Source organism: Phoca vitulina, unplaced genomic scaffold, assembly GCF_004348235.1.
Source record: "Phoca vitulina isolate PV1807 unplaced genomic scaffold, GSC_HSeal_1.0 scaffold3, whole genome shotgun sequence".
NCBI classification, from domain to species: domain Eukaryota; kingdom Metazoa; phylum Chordata; class Mammalia; order Carnivora; family Phocidae; genus Phoca; species Phoca vitulina.
Window position 1 is genome coordinate 61862918 of NW_022589706.1, and position 19655 is coordinate 61882572.

General features: G+C 40.1%; 1 protein-coding gene across 1 annotated transcript in view; it reads right to left on the reverse strand.

Moving 5' to 3' along the window:
• Positions 1-303: 303 nt before the first annotated feature.
• The window catches only part of HPSE (heparanase), a 36269-nt gene continuing 16917 nt past the window's right edge, over positions 304-19655 (reverse strand). The window contains exons 4-12 of the mRNA XM_032400692.1: positions 15928-16101; positions 13859-14027; positions 13496-13543; positions 12680-12773; positions 11716-11822; positions 10474-10588; positions 7810-7928; positions 6844-6990; positions 304-1876 (exon numbers count right to left, since the gene is read on the reverse strand). Of these exons, the coding sequence (XP_032256583.1) occupies positions 1717-1876; positions 6844-6990; positions 7810-7928; positions 10474-10588; positions 11716-11822; positions 12680-12773; positions 13496-13543; positions 13859-14027; positions 15928-16101 (1133 nt within the window). The 3' untranslated portion in view covers positions 304-1716. The remainder of the gene's footprint in view (positions 1877-6843; positions 6991-7809; positions 7929-10473; positions 10589-11715; positions 11823-12679; positions 12774-13495; positions 13544-13858; positions 14028-15927; positions 16102-19655) is intronic.

Genomic DNA, 19655 nt, shown 5'->3' on the forward strand with positions numbered 1-19655 from the left:
TTTAAATTTATTAAGTGGCAGAGGGGACAGGGAAAAGAAAAACAGACAGGACAGGACTTTGATCATGATTAAACCTACGTGATGAAGGAGGAAATTGTGTTTGTACCTGATGATCTCTTTTCTTCAACGTCAACTCTTCTCCAGTGGGGGAGGTGGCAAGGACAGATAAAGGTAGCAGGTGTTAGTGCTGAAGGAAAATAAGGCTTCTAAATGTAGGGATCTGCAGGCTTAAGGTTTTGTTTTTTTTTTTTTCAGGCTTAAGTTTTATTAAAAGAATAATCATGCAATATTGAGGTTATAAAAATTACTTTATTTTAAATGTGAAAATATAAAAACTACTTATATATAAAATTTAGGGGTATTGAAGCATCCAAACTCTAGGTTCTGTCTTTAGCTCCTTATAAATGTACCTAAGTTTAATTGAGACAATATTCATAGCAGGCATAAATATAAAGAGAATTATATTTCTAAAAATTAAGATACAGGAGAAAATAATACCTTCTGTCACTGATAAAAACACAAAACTATAGTGGTCAGTGCCATAGACTTTCCAGCACCCTCTCCATTCCAAAAGATTAGGAGGAGACAATTATACGGATCTCATTGGTGTTGGTAGTGACTGGGGAGAGTGGCCATGTGACCCATTCCTGACCAGTAAGACATGAGGAGACGTGAGGAGAGGTTTGCTGAGAGAACCTCTGAGAAAAGGTTCTTCAAGTCTATGAAGGAGAGGCAGAAAAAGTTGCTCATCTTTCTCTAGCTGCTGCCGGGTCTGCATGGATCCATGGAATAACTCCAGACATCATGCCATCAGCTTAGAATGAAGTCAACACTAAATGTGACAGAGCAGGGAGATGCAAAGGACCTGATTCCTTGGTGACATCCTGAGCCCTCCCTACTTGAACTTCTTGTTATGTAGGATTATAAATGTGCTAATGGTTTAAGCCATTTGAATCACAGTTTTCTGCTACTTGCAGCCAAAAGTTTCTCAACGAAAACAAGAACTAAAGGTAGATTAAAAGTAAACATTAACAGGTGGTTATAATGTATTGAATTACAGTTTCTCCTCTCGGCAAATCAATTTCATTTACAGTCACTGTAAAATTTCATTTGACGTTTACATAATCCAGTCCCTCTGAATTGTCGTTAATTCTTTTTTTGTACTATCACTTTTAACCGTCTGTTGTCTCTCACAGTATTGTTGACAAAGACAGAACAGAGAAAAGAGAAGCAGCAGTTGAATTTAGCTCTCTGTTTAGGTGAAAAGAGACTGTCTCTCTCATTTATAGACAATTTGAAGATTGTGGCAGTAAACTGCATAGAGACAGCGTATAGAATAAGGAATCCTGCAATCTTTTAATAACTGTTTTTCAAGATAAAAACAACTAAGCACTTAAAATTAATCATATAGCCTTCACTTACTTGCCTTCTGGCTGTATTGGGAGCACCCACATACCTTTTTAATAACCTCAAATAAAAATAGAACATGCAAAGCACTAAGCGTAGTGTTTGGCACAAAGTATTATTAGCAGTGGTCTACTTAGAACAAAGGACCGTGCTAAATCTTGCACGGAGAGTGTCCCAGGGTCCCTGAAGCTCCCACTAGTTGATTTGTAATGTATCCGCTTGCCTTCCTATAGCTTGGGTTTTGCTTTCCTCTTATCAATAAATGTACTTGAAAAATTCAATCTCAGGGCTAGTGTATGCCTTTCATTTTCAGAGGCAAGCAGTAACTTTAGCATTTTTTATCACAAAAAATCCATATGAGAACGCTGGCAAGCCCAGAGAACTTCCTGGGCGGAGAGCTTTTTCTGTCAAAGCTGGGAGGGTGTGATCATCCACCATCTTCAGAGTTTGACCATTGAGCTGGACGGATCTGCAAAGGGGGAAGATACATCCGAGTTAGCCCAGTCATGTGTGCTCCAACTTCTCTACAAAAGTTGTGATGTCTTTTTTTTTTTTTAAGATTTGATTTATTTATTTGACAGAGAGAGACAGTGAGAGAGGGAACACAAGCAGGGGGAGTGGGAGAGGGAGAAGCAGGCTTCCCGACGAGCAGGGAGCCCGATGCGGGGCTCGATCCCAGGACCCCGGGATCATGACCTGAGCCGAAGGCAGACGCTTAACGACTGAGCCACCCAGGCGCCCCGTGATGTCTTTTTAAGACCAAAAAAATTTGTGACAGCCTATATTATATAACTTGTATTTCACTACTATATCGGGTAAATATTTGACCCAGATGATCCCTAAACAACACTGGGAGAGCTGAGTCATTGTGACAGAGACCATATGGCCTGCAAAAGCCTGAAATACTTACTAACTGGCCCATTACAGAAAATGGAACACACATAATCTATACTAGGCACTATGATGGAGGTATAAAAAAGATAAACGTGACATAACTTCTGGATTTGTGGCAATTGTATCTGTTGGTAAATCATTGGAAAAATTTTTATAAAAGGCAAATAGATATATAGAATGGAATGTAAATTTCACAAATTTAACATTAAAAATGGCAATGAAATTTCCTGCTTATAACTGTGCCCATAAACCCTTTAACTCCCCATTCCTCAGGGTGATATACATTCATTTGCATATCTTATGTTGTTGAGATATTTTGGAAGAATATATATTGCCAGAGTGAAACAAAAATAATTCTGTTTCACTAAACCACAGATTCCAAAAAAATGTATGTTTTCTTTGTATTCCACTGTTGGAATTCAAATTCAAAACCGAGTCAAAAAAATTCGAAAAATATTTTAAGGACAAGTGTTACTTTTGTGCATATTTATTATTATTTAAATCAAATTAATACATGCTCACAGCAATAAATCCAATATAAACAAGGGCTTATAAAGAAAACTTTTAGTCTGCTTTTAGTTCCACTGATAGTTAATTCCATAATTCTAAACGATGCTTATATCTCTATGATCTTTTTCTCAAGTGTTTTTTACATGATGAAGTTTTTACAATATGAAAAACAGTTTTATTGTTGAAAATTGGTTAATGTCAGAGTTATATGTATGTCATATACATAATACATGTATTTATGTAGATCACTTACAGGAGTGCCTTGCATATAGTAAGCACGGCAAAAGTAATATCTGTCGTCATCATTATTCTGATAAATAAATATAACAAAATAATCTGCTAATTCATCCTAACCATTTTTAATATTTTGATGTATATTCCTTCATCTCTTTTCATCTCTTTTATGTATACATGTGCATATTTTCATTTAAACAAGAACGAGCATACCGTACATGGTCTCTTAAAACTTGATTCTTTTAGGGGCGCCTGGGTGGCTTAGTCGTTAAGCGTCTGCCTTCGGCTCAGGTCATGATCCCAGGGTCCTGGGATCGAGCCCCGCATCGGGCTCCCTGCTCGGCGGGAAGCCTGCTTCTCCCTCTCCCACTTCCCCTGCTTGTGTTCCCTCTCTCGCTGTGTCTCTCTGTTCTATAAATAAATAAATAAAATCTTTAAAAAAAAAAAAAACTTGATTCTTTTTCCCTTAACATATCTTAACATTTGCTTACACACATCTACATCATTTTAACAGCTGTACAGGATTCCATTGTGTGAGCGTATTAGCTTAGTAGTTGTCTAGTGTTAGACATTTGGTTGTTTCCAGTTTAGAATTATTTTAATTTTCATCTTTAAAGATCTCTCAAACTCTATCCTCACTAAGTGTCCGTCAGCAGAAAAACTGGTTTCCATTTAACCTTGGTTAGCTGCCCAGCTCTGGGCTCTGTACCTACAGACTGAAAAAGATAACCATGATTGTGCTAGGGGCTATCAAGCCCATCCTGCATTTGCACTCGGTCCACACGTGCATGAGTTTTGTTTTAACGCCTATATCACATCCATTTTTAGATGGGATGGGGAAGGCAAGGCCATGACCGTCATCAGGAAACCATAAACAAAAATAGGCCTTGAAAATACCTCCAAATGCCAGTAGTAAGAGCTGTTCTGCATGAATTTGAGACCCATTTTTTCAAGGGTACGTAAAAAACTTTCAGAAATGCTTTTAGGAGAGGCCACAGAGCTTAAAGGGAAATCTCATCATTGTAAATAAATAGTGCTCTGGGTTCAGACGATGAAATATGGGCAAGATAATACCCAAGACCATCTGGCTACACTGTTTAATCAACTGTAAAAATAGCTAAAGGATGCTGTCAGTACAGTGAGAATAAGCTTAAAACGTGGATTATTTCTGCATTGGGCTGGGTAAATCAGGGTAAGGTTTTATTCGAGGGTAGTATCTTGTTTCATATTTTGATGTCAGTAACATGATGACAAGAAATAGAAGATAATGCTTGTCAAGTTTCAGATGAAACAGAGCTGAAAGGAATTAGCAAGCAAGAGGAATCCGAATTATGGATGCTGGGCAAAATTTATCTAAGATAAATATAAAATACTGCTTTTAAGTTAAAAATATATTCCCTCAAATATTTCCTAAACGCTTACTACACTGGACCTTCTGTAGACACTATACAAGTTGTTCAACTAAAAAGTGATTTTTTTTTTTTTTTAAAGATGATCATTGTTTAACCCTCTGAGGTCATTAGAATGAATAAGTGTGCAGACTGAACACTCATCAAACTTCTCTGGGATACTTTTGCAACGTTTTATTTTATTTTTTGCAACATTTTAAAAGAGAGAAAAGCATAAGTGATGTATACTCATCAAAGAGAACTTAGGGTAATAAAACATTATCCACAATTTCACCAGTTTTCCATTATTAAGCACAAAATGTGTGATCAGAATGCAATGGGGTCTGATAAATACAGGAAAGAGAAGAATCATTGAAGAAATTGGGCATAGTAAGCCTGGAGAGAACAATCTAATTGTCCTGCAGACACTGGAGTTATCCTGGAGAAAATTAGGTATTTGGCGTTGTTCCACATTAAGGGTAGCAAACTCGAGTGGCCACAAGAGCTGGTGCAGTAGGACAGGGTCACAGAGATAAGAGGGTCACAGAAGGACTAAGGAGAACCTGTCTAAAGTAAACAACCCCAATTCAACTCCATCTACTTGGGAAAACAAGCCCAGAGTTCCTAGAATATCTATTTACAAAAAATTTTTTTAAAGATTTATTTATTTATTTTAGAAAGAGAGGTGGTGGGGGAGGGATAGAGGGAGAGGGAAAGAGAGAATCCCAAGCAGACTCCCCGCTGAGCGCGGAGCCCGACGCAGGGCTCCATCTCAGGACCCTGGGATCACAACCTGAGCCAAAACCAGGAGTCAGATGCTTAACTGACTGAGCTACCCAGACGCCCCTAGAATGTCCGCTTTTAAAGAAAAGCTAGAAATCCAGATATTTTCATAATTATCAATTTTTAAAATTTAAAAATTTTAAATGTTGACAACTTAGTAAAAATAAAAATTAGCACGGAGTACATGACCATCTCCCCTACCAGAAAAAAGAGGGAAAAAAAGCCCTCTAAACCCACTTGTGCACAGGCATGAGGCATAGTTTCTGACTTCTGCTGTCGAGGACAGAACTAAAAACAGCAGATGAAAAGGCAGAGAGAGACGTTCCCCTTGCCAGAGAGGACGGCTGCTGGGAGAGCGGCCACATCCAACCGAGGAGGAATCAGGCAGAGCTGAATGGCCTAAACTCCCCATCTAAGGTTGGACTAAAATATCTCCTAACACTCTTCCAACTCTACAACTATTAGTCCGTGACTTCAGAAAAGCTTTTCCCTTGTCAGCATCAGACACAAAAATACCCATTTCAAAGTCAGAACCCAAATAGAAAAAAAGTATCTGTTAACCAAATATGCATCATTTACATTAGGGGAGGAAAAAAGGTTTAAACAGCAGGAAAATGGGTAAGTAAATCGTGGCATTTTATAAAACAGGCAGCCCATTAAAAATGTCTACACAGGCTGTGTATGGAAGAACATTTGTGGGTGTCCCCTCTTTCCCATTAGAGGCTGTATGGTCACAGATGTAGTAAAATAAAGCATAGGGAAAAAATAAGGAATGGTATCCAATGTTACTGATGTTTGTCTACAGAATATAGGTCTTTGGGGAAAGCAAGCTTACTGTCCCTTTTCAGGTTCTGATGCTAATTATCACTGAAAACATCACTCATATAGCATTTGCAAAGATGGGAGGAGATGGTGAGAATTTTGTAAACTCTTAATTTTTTATGCTCCAATGTGAGAAAATCATGATGAAAAGAGCTCCTTCCAACACACATTGGACAGAATCTTACAATGTTTGTGTGCCTGACTCTTCAAGGCTCATGGTCATTTTGGGTGTTCTGCTGAATACGGTCTTTTATAAGACATATCCAATGACTGGCTTTTAAAACTAAAATGTGTTACAACCAGCTTCAAATAACCCACCTAAAAGCTACACTTCTGGACGTATTTTTTTTTTCTTACTCTAACCAAATGAAAACACTACTTTAACACTGTGAGAGAATCACACTCAGCTCACAGGGTGTAATATGTACAACAACCCCCATGCCCTTAATACCAATTATACATAAGTATGTTCGCTTCAGTGACTGTGTTACCAAGAATTATAAGTTTTTGTAGAGCAAATAATCTACATGCCTTGAGGGCATCTTGACTTATCAAATTGTTTTGAAATGCAAACTATTCCCTACAATAACTGCTGACTTGTGTTCATATCCTTCTGCTTTAGACTCTGGGTGAGTTTTACCTGTATTGATAAATATTCATATATAAACTTCCTGAATATTAGGAATTGTTAGAACTTGAAATAGTTGACTTTTTTTTTTTTTTTTGCTCTCTAGCAACACTCTCTTTTCTGATAAATACCAATCAATTTGGCGAAAGTTTGAAATGAAAAAGGAAAATTACTCACTTGGAAAGTAATCCATCAGGCCCTAAAGGTTTTATGAGGTATTTGTCCACTTGTTTGTCAAATAGATGATAGGGCAACCGCAGGCGTTTGGTGACGTTATGGAGGTTTAAGGCGTACAAAGTTAGATCTCCTTCTTTATACCTTGGGCTAAAAGCAAATAGATTAACTCCATAAAAATATTCATCTAATGTAAGCAATTAAAAACTCAATTACAAACATAATCATGGATACTAAGTATTAGTATGTGTAATGATGCTGGGCCTTCTTTTTATCCTCCTTTCGTGATTACAGTAGACAGCTGATGTGGTCCTATTGGAAAAAACTATTGCTCCTCACACTACCATTTTCTGGGTGAGGGCATTCTGAGATTTTTGCTGCTTTGCCAGGCTGAGCTGCTAGGAAGCTGGTCAGCCCAACCCTGTTCAAACATAGGAAGGTTAAATAATAAAAAGCGAATTTTGTGGGTTCCTAGGAATTCAAATTATAAACCATGTAAACAGGAGCTTTTCCTAGCCTTACGAAAAAACTAAAACAAATAAGAAAATTAGATCTATGGACACTTTTCAGAATTTCCATCCAAACCATTCTCCTACTTCCTAGTGGGTGCTCAGTATTTCAAGAGTTCCCACTCACCAGAAATCATGGTTGTCTTTATTTTGACTAGAATTATTATTTTATTATTTTTTTAAAAGATTTTATTTATTTATTAGAGAGTGAGCGAGAGAGAAACAGCATGAGAGGGGAGAGGGTCAGGGGGAGAAGCAGGCTCCCCGCTGAGCCGGGAGCCTGATGTGGGGCTCGATCCCAGGACCCTGGGATCATGACCTGAGCCGAAGGCAGTCGCTTAACCAACTGAGCCACCCAGGCGCCCGATTGACTAGAATTATTATTTTAGTATCATCCTATCAGGAAGAGCATATTACTGATTAAACTTGTTGCCTGGGAAAGGGTGTGTCACACACTTACTGGTTGACGTTCGTACAATGAAGGTACACTCGGAGTTTACTTCCGTCTGGACCTTTCACACTTGCCATAAACACACGGGTGCCCACCAATTTCTTGAACAGAAGAGATAGCCAGTAATCCTAGTTGTGGTGGTTGGGGAGAGAAGGAACAAAAATAGATCTTTTTTTTAAAGATTTTACTTATTTATTCGTCAGAGAGAGAGGGGTAGAGAGCACAAGCAGGGGGAGCGGCAGGCAGAGGGAGAAGCAGACTCCCCACTGAGCAGGGAGCCCGATGCGGGACTCGATCTCAGGACCCTGGGATCATGACCTGAGCCGAAGGCAGACGCTTAACGACTGAGCCACCCAGGCGTCCCCAAAAATAGATCTTTACTTATTTCTTTATTTAACAAAAACAGCGAGAGCAAATAGTCAATCCTACAAAGACAGTGACTGTTATTCTAGAATATTTAAATGGCCTACATCTTTTGATCCATGTTCCCACCATGAATCTCAGAGCAATTTCTTGTTTGCTGCTTTTTATTATTGGAGGACTATATTTGCAAAATTCAGAGGGCCATGACCACTAGGAGATATATTTCAAGAATGTAATTCATTGCTGAGAGAGTTTAAATATCCTTTATTGTCTATCATCCAAGAATTCAAAGCAAAGCTCAAAGCAGAACTTTTAGATATGCACATGTACACACTCACACACACACAAAAGCAAGTCTTACAATAAAACTTCTACCAGTTTAAGAGATTAAAATAATTTCTTTTTTTAAAGATTTAAAAAAAATTTTTTTTTTAATGTTTTATTTATTCATGAGAGTCAGAGAGAGAGATAGAGAGAGGCAGCGGCAGAGGGAGAAGCAGGCTCCCCGCTGAGCAGGGAGCCTGATGCGGGACTCGATCCCAGGACCCTGGGATCGTGACCTGAGCCGAAGGCAGAGGCTTAACCATCTGAGCCACCCAGGCGCCCCAAGATTTTTAAAAATTTTTAAGTAATCTTTACACTTAACAGGGGGCTCAAACCCACAACCACGAGATCGAGAGTCGCCCGCTCCACCAACTGAGTCAGCCAGGTGCCCCTAAAATAATTTATTTTAGAACCTTATAACCCCCCTTCCTGAATAAAGTAGTGGATTAGGCAATGGTCATTACTAGCTATCAAGGTAAAAAAAAAAAGAGAGAGAGAGAGAGAGACAACCAGACATTATGTGCCTCTTGTTGGAAGCATGTGACATCTCCTATAAATAATTATTGCAAAACAAAACACAAAACAAAAATCTGAATAAGCTCAAGCTTCTAGGTCTAACTGCCAGTTTACAAGAAACAGAGGAACATGCTAAAGGATAGCACAGGAATGAATTTAGCAAAATCCAGAACATGGGAAACACTATAGAACAAATTACCTGCTTTCTTTAATTAATAAATTCCACGGGACAAAAAGGGGGTGGGAGGGGAAACTTCAAGATTAATAGATTTAAGAGATATTTCATCCAAATGCAATATATGGATCTTGTTTGTATTCTGATGTGAACAAGCAAACTATTAAAAACATTTGAGACAATAAGGAAAATGTGGAACACCCACTGACTCAACATCTGATGATATGGAGGAATTACTGTCAGTATTTTACAGTATAATATTTAGTGTTTGTGTAAAGGAGATACATCCTGACTTACTCACTTAGGTGCTACAGCTGAGATCTGCTTCAAAGGAATCAGTGGGTGGGAGGTGAGGAGTGGGGAGGACTAGAGAGTAAACAGAAGTGGGGATTTATATGCTTTTCTCTCTACTTGGAAATTTTCCATAATAAAAAGTTTTTTTTTTTCAAAGAGCCCTACTCAGTGTATACCCCAACTCTTCCCTCTTCAGCTGAAGAAATGTAGACCCAACAGGGCAAACACGTTTTGTTTCTCTGTTTACATTCAAATTTTTCACTGGAGAGAAGAGTAGAATCAATTAAGCATTTATAAAGGATATCTAACTTCAGTGTGGTTTGGTGACTGTTCGAGTGGAAAGCATTCAGGCCTCGGAGCCGGGATCTGTATGGGATTCTAGAATAACATGGGACAGCTGTGTGACTTCCCTTACCCAACCTTGTCTCCGTTTGAACGTCCTCATCTGAAAAATGGATCAAAGACACTGCCTTGCCAGCTTCCAGGATGGTTATGCAAATCCAATAAGAAAAGACCTGTAGGGGTGCTTGGGTGACTCATTCAGTTGGGCTTCCGACTCTTGATTTCAGCTCAGGTCATGATCTCAGGGTCGTGAGATCAAGCCCCGCCTCGGCTCCTTGCTCAGCGTGGAGCCTGCCTAAGATTCTCTCTCTCCCTCTCTCTCTGCTCTTCCCTCCCCCACCCCCACGCTCGCTCCCTCTCAAATAAATAAATAAAATCTTTAAGAAAATAAAATTAAATTAAATGTAAAAACCCCATACTACGTTCCAAGTGGCCCACATTAAAAACATTATTCTGCTTCTCAATTTCTTCTCTTGGGACACAAAAATATTAAAATGGATGGTCTCTAAGGTTTCTTCCAATTCATCATTCCACGGATTGGCTACCTACTGAGAGTACTGAATTTCCTGAGAGGATTGACTCTTCATAGGAGCTTGGTACAAGGGGCACTCAGTATACTCCCGTCTCCTCACAGCAATGGGAAAATAACGATCACTTACAGGTAGAGGTTTGAAGTTTTCATCCACTAAGTGGTAGTTTCCGGCTCCGAAGAGCACTTGCCTCATCACCACTTCTATGCCCATTCTGGCCGACAGGCCCAATTTATCCAGCCACCTGGAATAGAGTGAGGCCCAGCTCTCTTCAGGTTTGGAAAACAAAAAAACTCAATTCTAATTACACACTATTCTGATTGATTCATCTATGTGGGAAGAATTGACAGGAAACCAGAAAAGTGGTATTAATTATAAATAAGTCAATCAAATGAAATGGAGATTATCCTTCCCTTCACATGTTCCCACACTTGAGTATGATAATAAATCATAGAATACTATTAATATGCCATAGGAGTTCCTTTCAGGGTAAGAAAACTTCTACAAAGCAGAGTAGACAAATTCGCACCCTACAGGTAATCACTCTCCATCTTGCTAGATACCTTCCCCACCTCCCCACCCCCAGGCCCATGTGAGGAAGAACAGGGTGAAGAAGAAAAGGCAGCTTGTAGTCATCAGTAGTAAAATGTGAAGTAAGTAGAATCACACCTCGACTTTCATGGCTATCTCCCTGCACCCCGTCCATCTTTGGCTAATGGCAAGACAAACATCCTTATTCTTAACTCTCCTCCTCATGCCCCCATGAGCAAAAAGGATTTGTTCTTTATTCTGGATTTACAAGAATGAGGGTAGGAGGGGAAAGAGAATTAAGTCCCAGTGTGAGGATACAGAACTATAGATTAAGAATGTTAACGGAGTTACGGAATATTAGTAAACCAGTGGCTTAAAGCAATCAAGTTTGTGGTGGCTGGATGATGAGGGTGATTTAGTAAGTCTTTAAACTCATTGGTAGCTCCTCTGATGTGACCTCATGCTCTAAACTCCTTGGGAATCTATGAATAGAGCTTTATGTACACTAAGGATCCTTCTCAGACTCAAACCTCTAGATGCACTCATTTACGATCTCTCTCAGAAGAAGGAATCCTTGGCATATTTATGGGCCAAAATTAAGGAACAGCACTTCTAAAGCAATTCATTCATACAGTGATTAATTTGGGACACTCATTAAAGATGTCCAACAAACTTTAGTAAAACATGTTCTTGCAAAATCTGGCATGCATTTGGGGTCTCAGCCATAGAAACCGTCTTTGATCAGCTTTTTGGCTGATGAACTGTCTCAACAGAAGCTGTTTAATAAAAGGACAGGAGAATGTTGCAGCCCGATCCCCAGGGCGGTGCTGCTTCACTCACATAAAGCCAGCCGCAAAGGTGTTGGACAGCAAGGGTGCTCCACCCCCGTACGCAGAGCTCGTTTCTCCTAACCAAACCTTCTTGTGGGGTCTGGTCGCCTCGACAACCTATGCAACAGGAGAGTCCCCGTTATATTTGCAAACAAGCTGACCAGCTATGGTATTGAAGATTAATGACATTCAAAACCTTGTATTCCCAGACCGATTTGTCCAATATAGTTACAAAATATGTCTGTGGTCATTTAGGTCTTGGGCAATTAACTTTTATTGGAATTCTAAGTGTGGAAGGAACTTAAGTCATCCCCTTCCTATGGCCTTGGAGAGTTAATGCTACCAAAAGGCTATTGGAAGTATTTTTAATTTTTAATCGATACACGTGAATAAGACCTGATGCTGAGGGGGACTGAAGTGAGTAAGTGCCTGTTATCTAAAGAAAAACATGTAAATGTATAGACATATAGAATTTAGAATTAGCTAGACTGCAAAAATAAAAACTCTGGATTTACAAAAGTCCCTCCTTATCCATGGTTTTGCGTTCTGCAGTACCAGTTACCTGCGGTCAGCTGTGGTCTGGAAGCAGATGATCCTCCTTCTGACTATCTTCATTAGGTCACTAGTAGCCTAATGCCACGTCACAACACATGTCATTCCCCCCACTTCATCTGGTCACATATGCATTATACCATCTCACATCATCACAAGAAGAGTGAGTGCAGTCCAGTAAGGTATTTTGAGACAGACCACATTCACCTAACTTTTATTATAGTACACTGTTATAATTGTTCTATTTTATACTATCGTTGTTAATCTCTTTCTGTGCCTAATTTATAAATTAAACTTTATCATAGGAATGTATGTATAGGAAAAAGTATATATATAGGGTTTGATAGTCTTGGACCATATCCCCTAGAAAGAAAGGGGACCTCTCTCCATTAGGAAAAAAAAAAAAAAAAAAAGACTATTACCTGAAAAATTTTTTGCACAGATGAAGTAAAAGTGTCCAACACATCAGGGTTTAGGAAATCTTCTTTGGTAGCAATTCGTCCATTCAAGTAGTAGCTAAATTATTCAGAAAATATTCAGAAAAAAATAGCGAACTATGCTTTCTGCTTTTAAGTTAATTGGCTACCTTGCTCTCCTTTCTACCTCTTCCCACCCCTCTGTTATATTTAAAAAAAAAAAAAAAAGGCAGAAGTTCTAGCAAGAAGAGACAAAGATGGAAGAGGATCAGTTATTCTGTCTTCTTTTTTAAAGATTTTATTTATTTATTTGACAGAGAGAGAGAGCACAAGCAGGGGGAGCAGCAGGCAGAGGGAGAAGCAGGCTCCCTGCTGAGCAGAGAGCCGGCCATGGGACTCACAAGGCCGTGGGACTCAATCCCAGGACCCCGGGATCATGACCTAAGCCGAAGGCAAACACTTAACTGATTGAGCCTCCCAGGCATCCCTCAGTTACTTTGTCTTGAAAAGACATAGTCAGAAGTGCAGGTATTTAGAGGTTACCTGGTCTTTGGCAAGCATATTGATTTTAGCTACTTATCTGCTCCACGATTTAAATGATAGTGTGCCTTCATCTTATAGAAACTACCACATTATTTAAAATAAAGTTTAAGTGTTTGTTTTATTAATATTAAAAGTCTAGTACACTGCTGCTTGAGACACTATTTGTTTCTTATTTGAACTATGTCAATTAGTAGTTAAATGGAAATGATTTTTTGAAAGCTAAGTAGTAAGTAAAACTAGCATTAGTTTCTTAGTACTAAGAGCAGGAGACATACTTACTGGTGCCATGTAACCGAATCAATCACTTCACCCCCAGCCTTCAGGAAACTAGAAAAAAAAATCTATTATGATCTTTACTTAATCGTCATATGCACAACATATGCACAGGAGTTTCATTGCCTAGAAATGGGCTGCTTACTGCCTTAGCATCAGGCAAACACAAACTTCCTAAATCTGATACAAATTATATTGTAGGTTCCATTGGCCCCAGATCCTTGGTATTCTGAACCAGTCAGCATTTCCTCTTTTGGTAAAACATCTGCTTAGGTAGCAAATGGTTTAATAACAGGTGGACTATTGAATTCTCCACCAGAGAGAAGTATTCTTTTTAAGAAAAGTGGTTCTGCTTTTTCTAGTTCCTACCTTCTCAGTATCTTGAGAGTCTTTCCTCGAGGCTGGCCAACATCAGGACCATAGAGATTCGCAGTTTTGAAAGTGGTTTTTCCTAGAAGCTTATGCAACTTGACAAAATCTTCTCCTAACTGCAATCCATCGATGAAAATACCAGCCTTCTTATGGAAACTGTTAGGTTCTGAAAGACAGTAGTTCTGAAGGTAGTCACGTACCTAGAAATTTTGTATTTGAAAGCAAACTTAAAAGCAGCATATAAAAGCAAGAAAACATTTCCCAGTTACAAAAACTTAGAATTCAAAGGCAAGAAAAGGAAAAGCCCTCATTATGAAGAAGTTATTTCAGTTAAACAGAAATGTAAATGGCATAACTAAAGTGTAGGGGGTATTACAATGATTTGAAGTTAATAATGGGGATATTAAACTAATGGATATTTGAGGAATAGTCTATATCCAGTATTTAATAAACTGATTTACTTAAAAAGGACAAAAGTTTGGGTGGGAGGGGAAGACACTGAAAAACCGATTTCTACAATGCCATTAAAAGCCTTATTGAGACTGTTTATTCACAAATTATCTGTGCAGGTGAGCCTGGAAGTAGCCACGCTGAAGACATGGGAGGGAGGCACAGAAGTGTTCGATCTACTTCCCCAAACACCTTGCCCAGGCTCTCCCTTGCTCCCTTCTCCTTCTTCCTGGAAAGCAGACCTTTCCTTTGCAAAAGGGGGCCCAAGGAGGAGGGAAACAGGATGGCATGGCTCTGTTACATTACTCTGAAGAGCAGAAGGAGTTGGGGATGGGTACAGTAGAAAAGTAGGGAGGGAGGGATATATAGAGATGGGTAAGGACGGGTTCAGATGATCCATTATTCATGTGGTTGCCATTGAAGTTGTTCAGCATCTAGCCAAGATACGGTTCCCTCTGCCCCTATGCTGTGTGCTGTGCTTCACTTGCCAGTCCCCCTTAGCAACCTCATCCCCACATCTGCCTCTAGACATTACTGCAATACATGGCCAGTCCCCCTTAGCAACCTCATCCCCACATCTGCCTCTAGACATTACTGCAATACATGGCCAGTCCCCCTTAGCAACCTCATCCCCAAATCTGCCTCTAGACATTACTGCAATACATGGCACTATATACATGTATCTTATTTCTTTGCTTGCTTTCTTGTCGGTCTGGCTCCCTTCCTCTAGAATGGAACTCCCAAGAAAGCAGGGACCTTGCTCTGGAGTCAGACTACCTGGGTTCAAATCCCAAGTCCTCCACTTGGTAGCCCAGCATCACACAGCTATTTAACTAACCTCTTTGTGCCTCTTTTGTCTTCCTTAGAAGGAAGGTCATAATTGTATCCGCCCCAGCGTGGTTATAAAGAGAAAATAATACTTATTGAATGCTCAGAACATTGCCTGGAATGTAGTATGTGCCCATCATATTACTACACCTCATTGCCCATTTTGGTTTCAGTTCCATTGGCTCATGTGTGGAAAAAGCTCTATAAATATGTTTAAATGAATGTGGCTAATCATTAGTACTTTAGTTAGAATTTACAAGTTCTTTGCCAAAAAGTGAAGAAGGAAATCATCAGGAGCTTGACCTGGGTAGTATTCTACACTAAGAACTTCTTGCTTAAGCGTATCATGATGGTTGGGGGATGGAGTTGCTGAAATTAACCGACAAGTTGAGAAACAGAGAAAGACATGAAAGGGCAAAAGCAAAAGTGCCTGCTTCCCAGTGTTGCTGAGTCCAGCCTGCCAACCGTAATAGGTTTAAGCAATCCTGAAAATGTCAAGTGAGCCCAGGAGCTGTGGAAGTTTCTGGGTCCAACCAGTTGTGGAAGTTTCTGGGTCCAACCAGTTGTCTTTAGCTCAAGTGTAACATAAACTAGGACTCACAATAGGTCCTAGGATATATAAAGGAGTGTTCTGACATAAGCAATTCCAAAAGTTGCATTGTTGAGCGCTGGTACAAGTATGCTGAGCCAAAAGTATATTTGCTAATATTAAAAAGAATGTCATAAACAGTTACAACTAATGCCAAAGGGGAATCTCCTTACTAATGAAATGTCCCAGGGGCACTTACCATTGCCTAGTTCCCAAGAAATGTTATAATTCTTGGAAGAGCAATAGTCCAGGAGCAACTGAGCGTTAGAACTGTTCCACTGCAAATCTGCTGATCGTAGTAAGGCATTTAGCCCAAAGATCAAGTCCAGTCCTGAGCAATTTGCAAAAGTATACAGCATATCCACGGAGCTTTCTAAAAGAAAAATGTTGCAATTTAATGGCTAGGTCAGCACCACATAATGAAGGCCTCCAGATCTGTTCTCCAACGGATTACTATTTTCGTTGTTAAACTGAAGGAATTACAGTCCTAATGAGTGACTATAATTAGACAGGCAAATTAAAAAATTAAAAAATTAAAAATTAATAGGACTTCATTTACTTCAGCTGTTGATTCAGCTTTCCACGCTGAACCACGTAAAGAACGAGAAGCTTTGGTCTGGCACTCTGGTTTCGTTCAAATGACCTCAGGGGAATTCATGCCCAGGTCACACTGTCATTAGTCAACAGAAGCCACACTCTTCATAATTGAAACATCTCTGCTCACAAACTCAGTCACAGAATATTTTTGGTAAATTTCATTCTATTTAAAACAATTTTTTGGAAAATTCACGTATAGGGTTTGTTAATTTTAAATAAGTAAAATTTGACATTAAAAAATTGGCCTAAGGCTATAGATCTGTGGCTTCCAAACTAGGTGCCAAGACATCCTGGCAAGGCTCAAGAAATTCACCACCTTGTTGTGAGATTTAGCAAAGGAAAATATAGACAACTAGTTAAGTTTGGACTTCAGATAAATGAGGAATAATTTTTTATTGCATGTCTATGCAATATTTGAGAAATACTTACAGTAAAAAAAAATTAGTTTATCTGAAATTCAAACTCAGCCAAGCAACCCTATTCACACAGGCACTACAGGATCCTTTAGATTTGCAAGGGAAATATCAACTCTGTTGGACGTGACAAGAACTATTACTAGTAAGTTTTTGGACTTAACTTAATAATTGAAACTCTTAGGTATTTACTTGGGGCTAGGTAAGATAAATTTAAAATTAAAATAATTGGGGCACCTGGGTGGCTCAGTCGTTAAGCGTCTGCCTTCGGCTCAGGTCATGATCCCAGGGTCCTGGGATCGAGCCCTGCATCGGGCTCCCTGCTCGGCGGGAAGCCTGCTTCTCCCTCTCCCGCTCCCCCTGCTTGTGTTCTCTCTTTTATGGGTCTCTCTGTGTCAAATAAATGAACAAAATCTTAAAAAAAAAAAAATTAAAACAATTTAAAAAATTACTGAGTCCCTTAAGTGCCATAAAGGTCTGGGAACTTTTGAACTCAGCTTCTCTAACCATCAGCTAGTCCAAAATCACTTCTTGAGAGTAGCGACAATGTCAGTTTGAATATCATCTTCAAGTCAGGTATCAAATGCATAATGTCTGTAATTTTCATATATATTTAGAGTGGTTGAATAGAAATTCACTCTTGAACTTTCCTAGTTTAAAAAATTCTAAGTGAATTACTGGGTGAGCATAGCAGAGAAACCCTCAATTTAATATTGTCGGTAAAGCCTGAGGGGCAGGAACGTCTCTCGGGAGTCGTTTGAGGTGTTTTAGGTATTTGCTGTGTCACGCACAGCTGCAGAGCTGCCGTCTATCATCAGGGAGTTACGGGCAGCAGGGGTGGAAAAGCTCTCTGGAAAAGCCCAGCATTCCACTGGATCCTGAGCCACAGTTTGGGATGGCACAGAGCCTTGGGGATTGTTGAGTTCTCCCCAAACCTCCACCCTCATGTTTCCATGAGGAAACTGACACGCAAGGAAATGAAGTGCTTTGGCCAGTACGGCATAGCTACTTGGTGGCAGCGCCATTACTAGGGCCTGTTGTAAAGGGCTGACTCGAATGTCTTAGTCACAGCTCCACGTTAGACATACATATTGGAAAACCACGCTGTAGAAAGTTTCCTGGATCAGAAATCCTAAGACCTGAGCTCCAGGACCCAGTCTCCCACTTATAGACTGTATGATTGAGGTGACCGCTTTACCTGGCATGAGCCTCAGCTGTGGATCCACGATCCTGGAATTAGCACCATCATGTGCCTACTCACAAAACCGAGGTTGAAAGGACATATGTGAAAACCCTTTGTAAACCATAAAAAGCCTTTATAGGTATCAGGCACGGCCACCACCTCGTCCCTCAATGGCATTTTCAAAAAAACCTAGAATGCTTGCATTTCAGAGTATTTATTCAACTCATACTTGATTCTTTGTCTGTTTCATTTTTCCAAATGCACTTGGAATTTATATAGCTTAAAATTCTATTATATGCTTCCTACAACATAATAGTAACATCTCCTAGAATAAGGGCTGTATATTACTGAGTTAGAATCTACTCTTAAAAAAAAAAAAAAAACCCGGGCGCCTGGGTGGCTCAGTTGGTTAAGCGACTGCCTTCGGCTCAGGTCATGATCCTGGAGTCCCGGGATCGAGTCCCGCATCGGGCTCCCTGCTCAGCAGGGAGTCTGCTTCTCCCTCTGACCCTGCCCCCTCTCATGTGCTCTCTCTCTCATTCTCTCTCTCAAATAAATAAATAAAATCTTAAAAAAAAAAACAAAACAACCCAGTCAGCCTACTCTGTCCTCAAAATAAGAACAATAAGAAAACTCACAGCTAAGGGGCGCCTGGGTGGCTCAGTCGGTTAAGCGTCTGCTTTCGGTTCAGGTCATGATCTCAGGGTCCTGAGATCGAGTCCCACATCAGGCCCTTGCTCAGTGGGGACCCTGCTTCTCCCTCTGCCTGTCACTCCCCCTGCTTGTGCTTGCTCTCTCCCTCTCTCTGACAAATAAATAAAATTAAAAAGAAAACAAAAGAAAGGGGCGTCTGGGGGTCCCAGTTGTTAAGCGTCTGCCTTTGGCTCGGGTCATGATCCCAGGGTCCTGGGATTGAGCCCTGCATCCGGCTTCCTGCTCGGCGGGAAGCCTGCTTCTCCCTCTCCCTCTCCCACTCCCCCTGCTTGTGTTCCCTCTCTCACTGTGTCTCTCTCTGTCAAATAAATAAATAAAATCTTTAAAAAAAAAAAAAAGAAAGAAAGAAAACTCACAGCTAAGTATCCAATTCCCAATCATTACCCTTATTCTACGAGAGGGTGGAAAGATCCCCGGGGCCGGATAATCTAAATGACACACTAGGATTGGCACTGATTCTTTCTCTGGCCTTATGCCATGTCTGTTTACATAAGGGTGTCCATTTCCAGTGTGGGACTGGGTGATGGAGGGGGAGGACTCAGGTGATGAGGAAGAGAGGTGGAGAAGACGGAGAGCAAAGAATTAGCTCATTAAGTAGAACTATTTGAATAAGGAAGTTCTTTTTGCAGTCACACCCGGAATTACATCTGTAACATTGCTTCCTCTACCTGCCTAAACGGGCTTACAGTTTGTAGTCTCGTGACAAATGTTTTTGTCATCTTCTACTTAAGTGAAACCCACCATCCAATGGGTCCTGTAATTGGAAAACTTGCCTGTATCTTCTAGGACACCTGTTTTAAGGGTGTGGGCCACTGACTAAGCAATCAGTCGGTGCCATGATAGACACATTAAAGGACTGTCCTTGCCACCAGAGACTTTTGCTATCTCTTCCTTTGGCCAATGCCAGCCCAAGTTCCTCAGGCATCACCAACCTCAGCCATCAGTGCAGAACAATATGTGGAAACACCTATAGGCTTCTGAGATACTTCCTACTATAATGAGTTGGTGCCCAGACTAAAC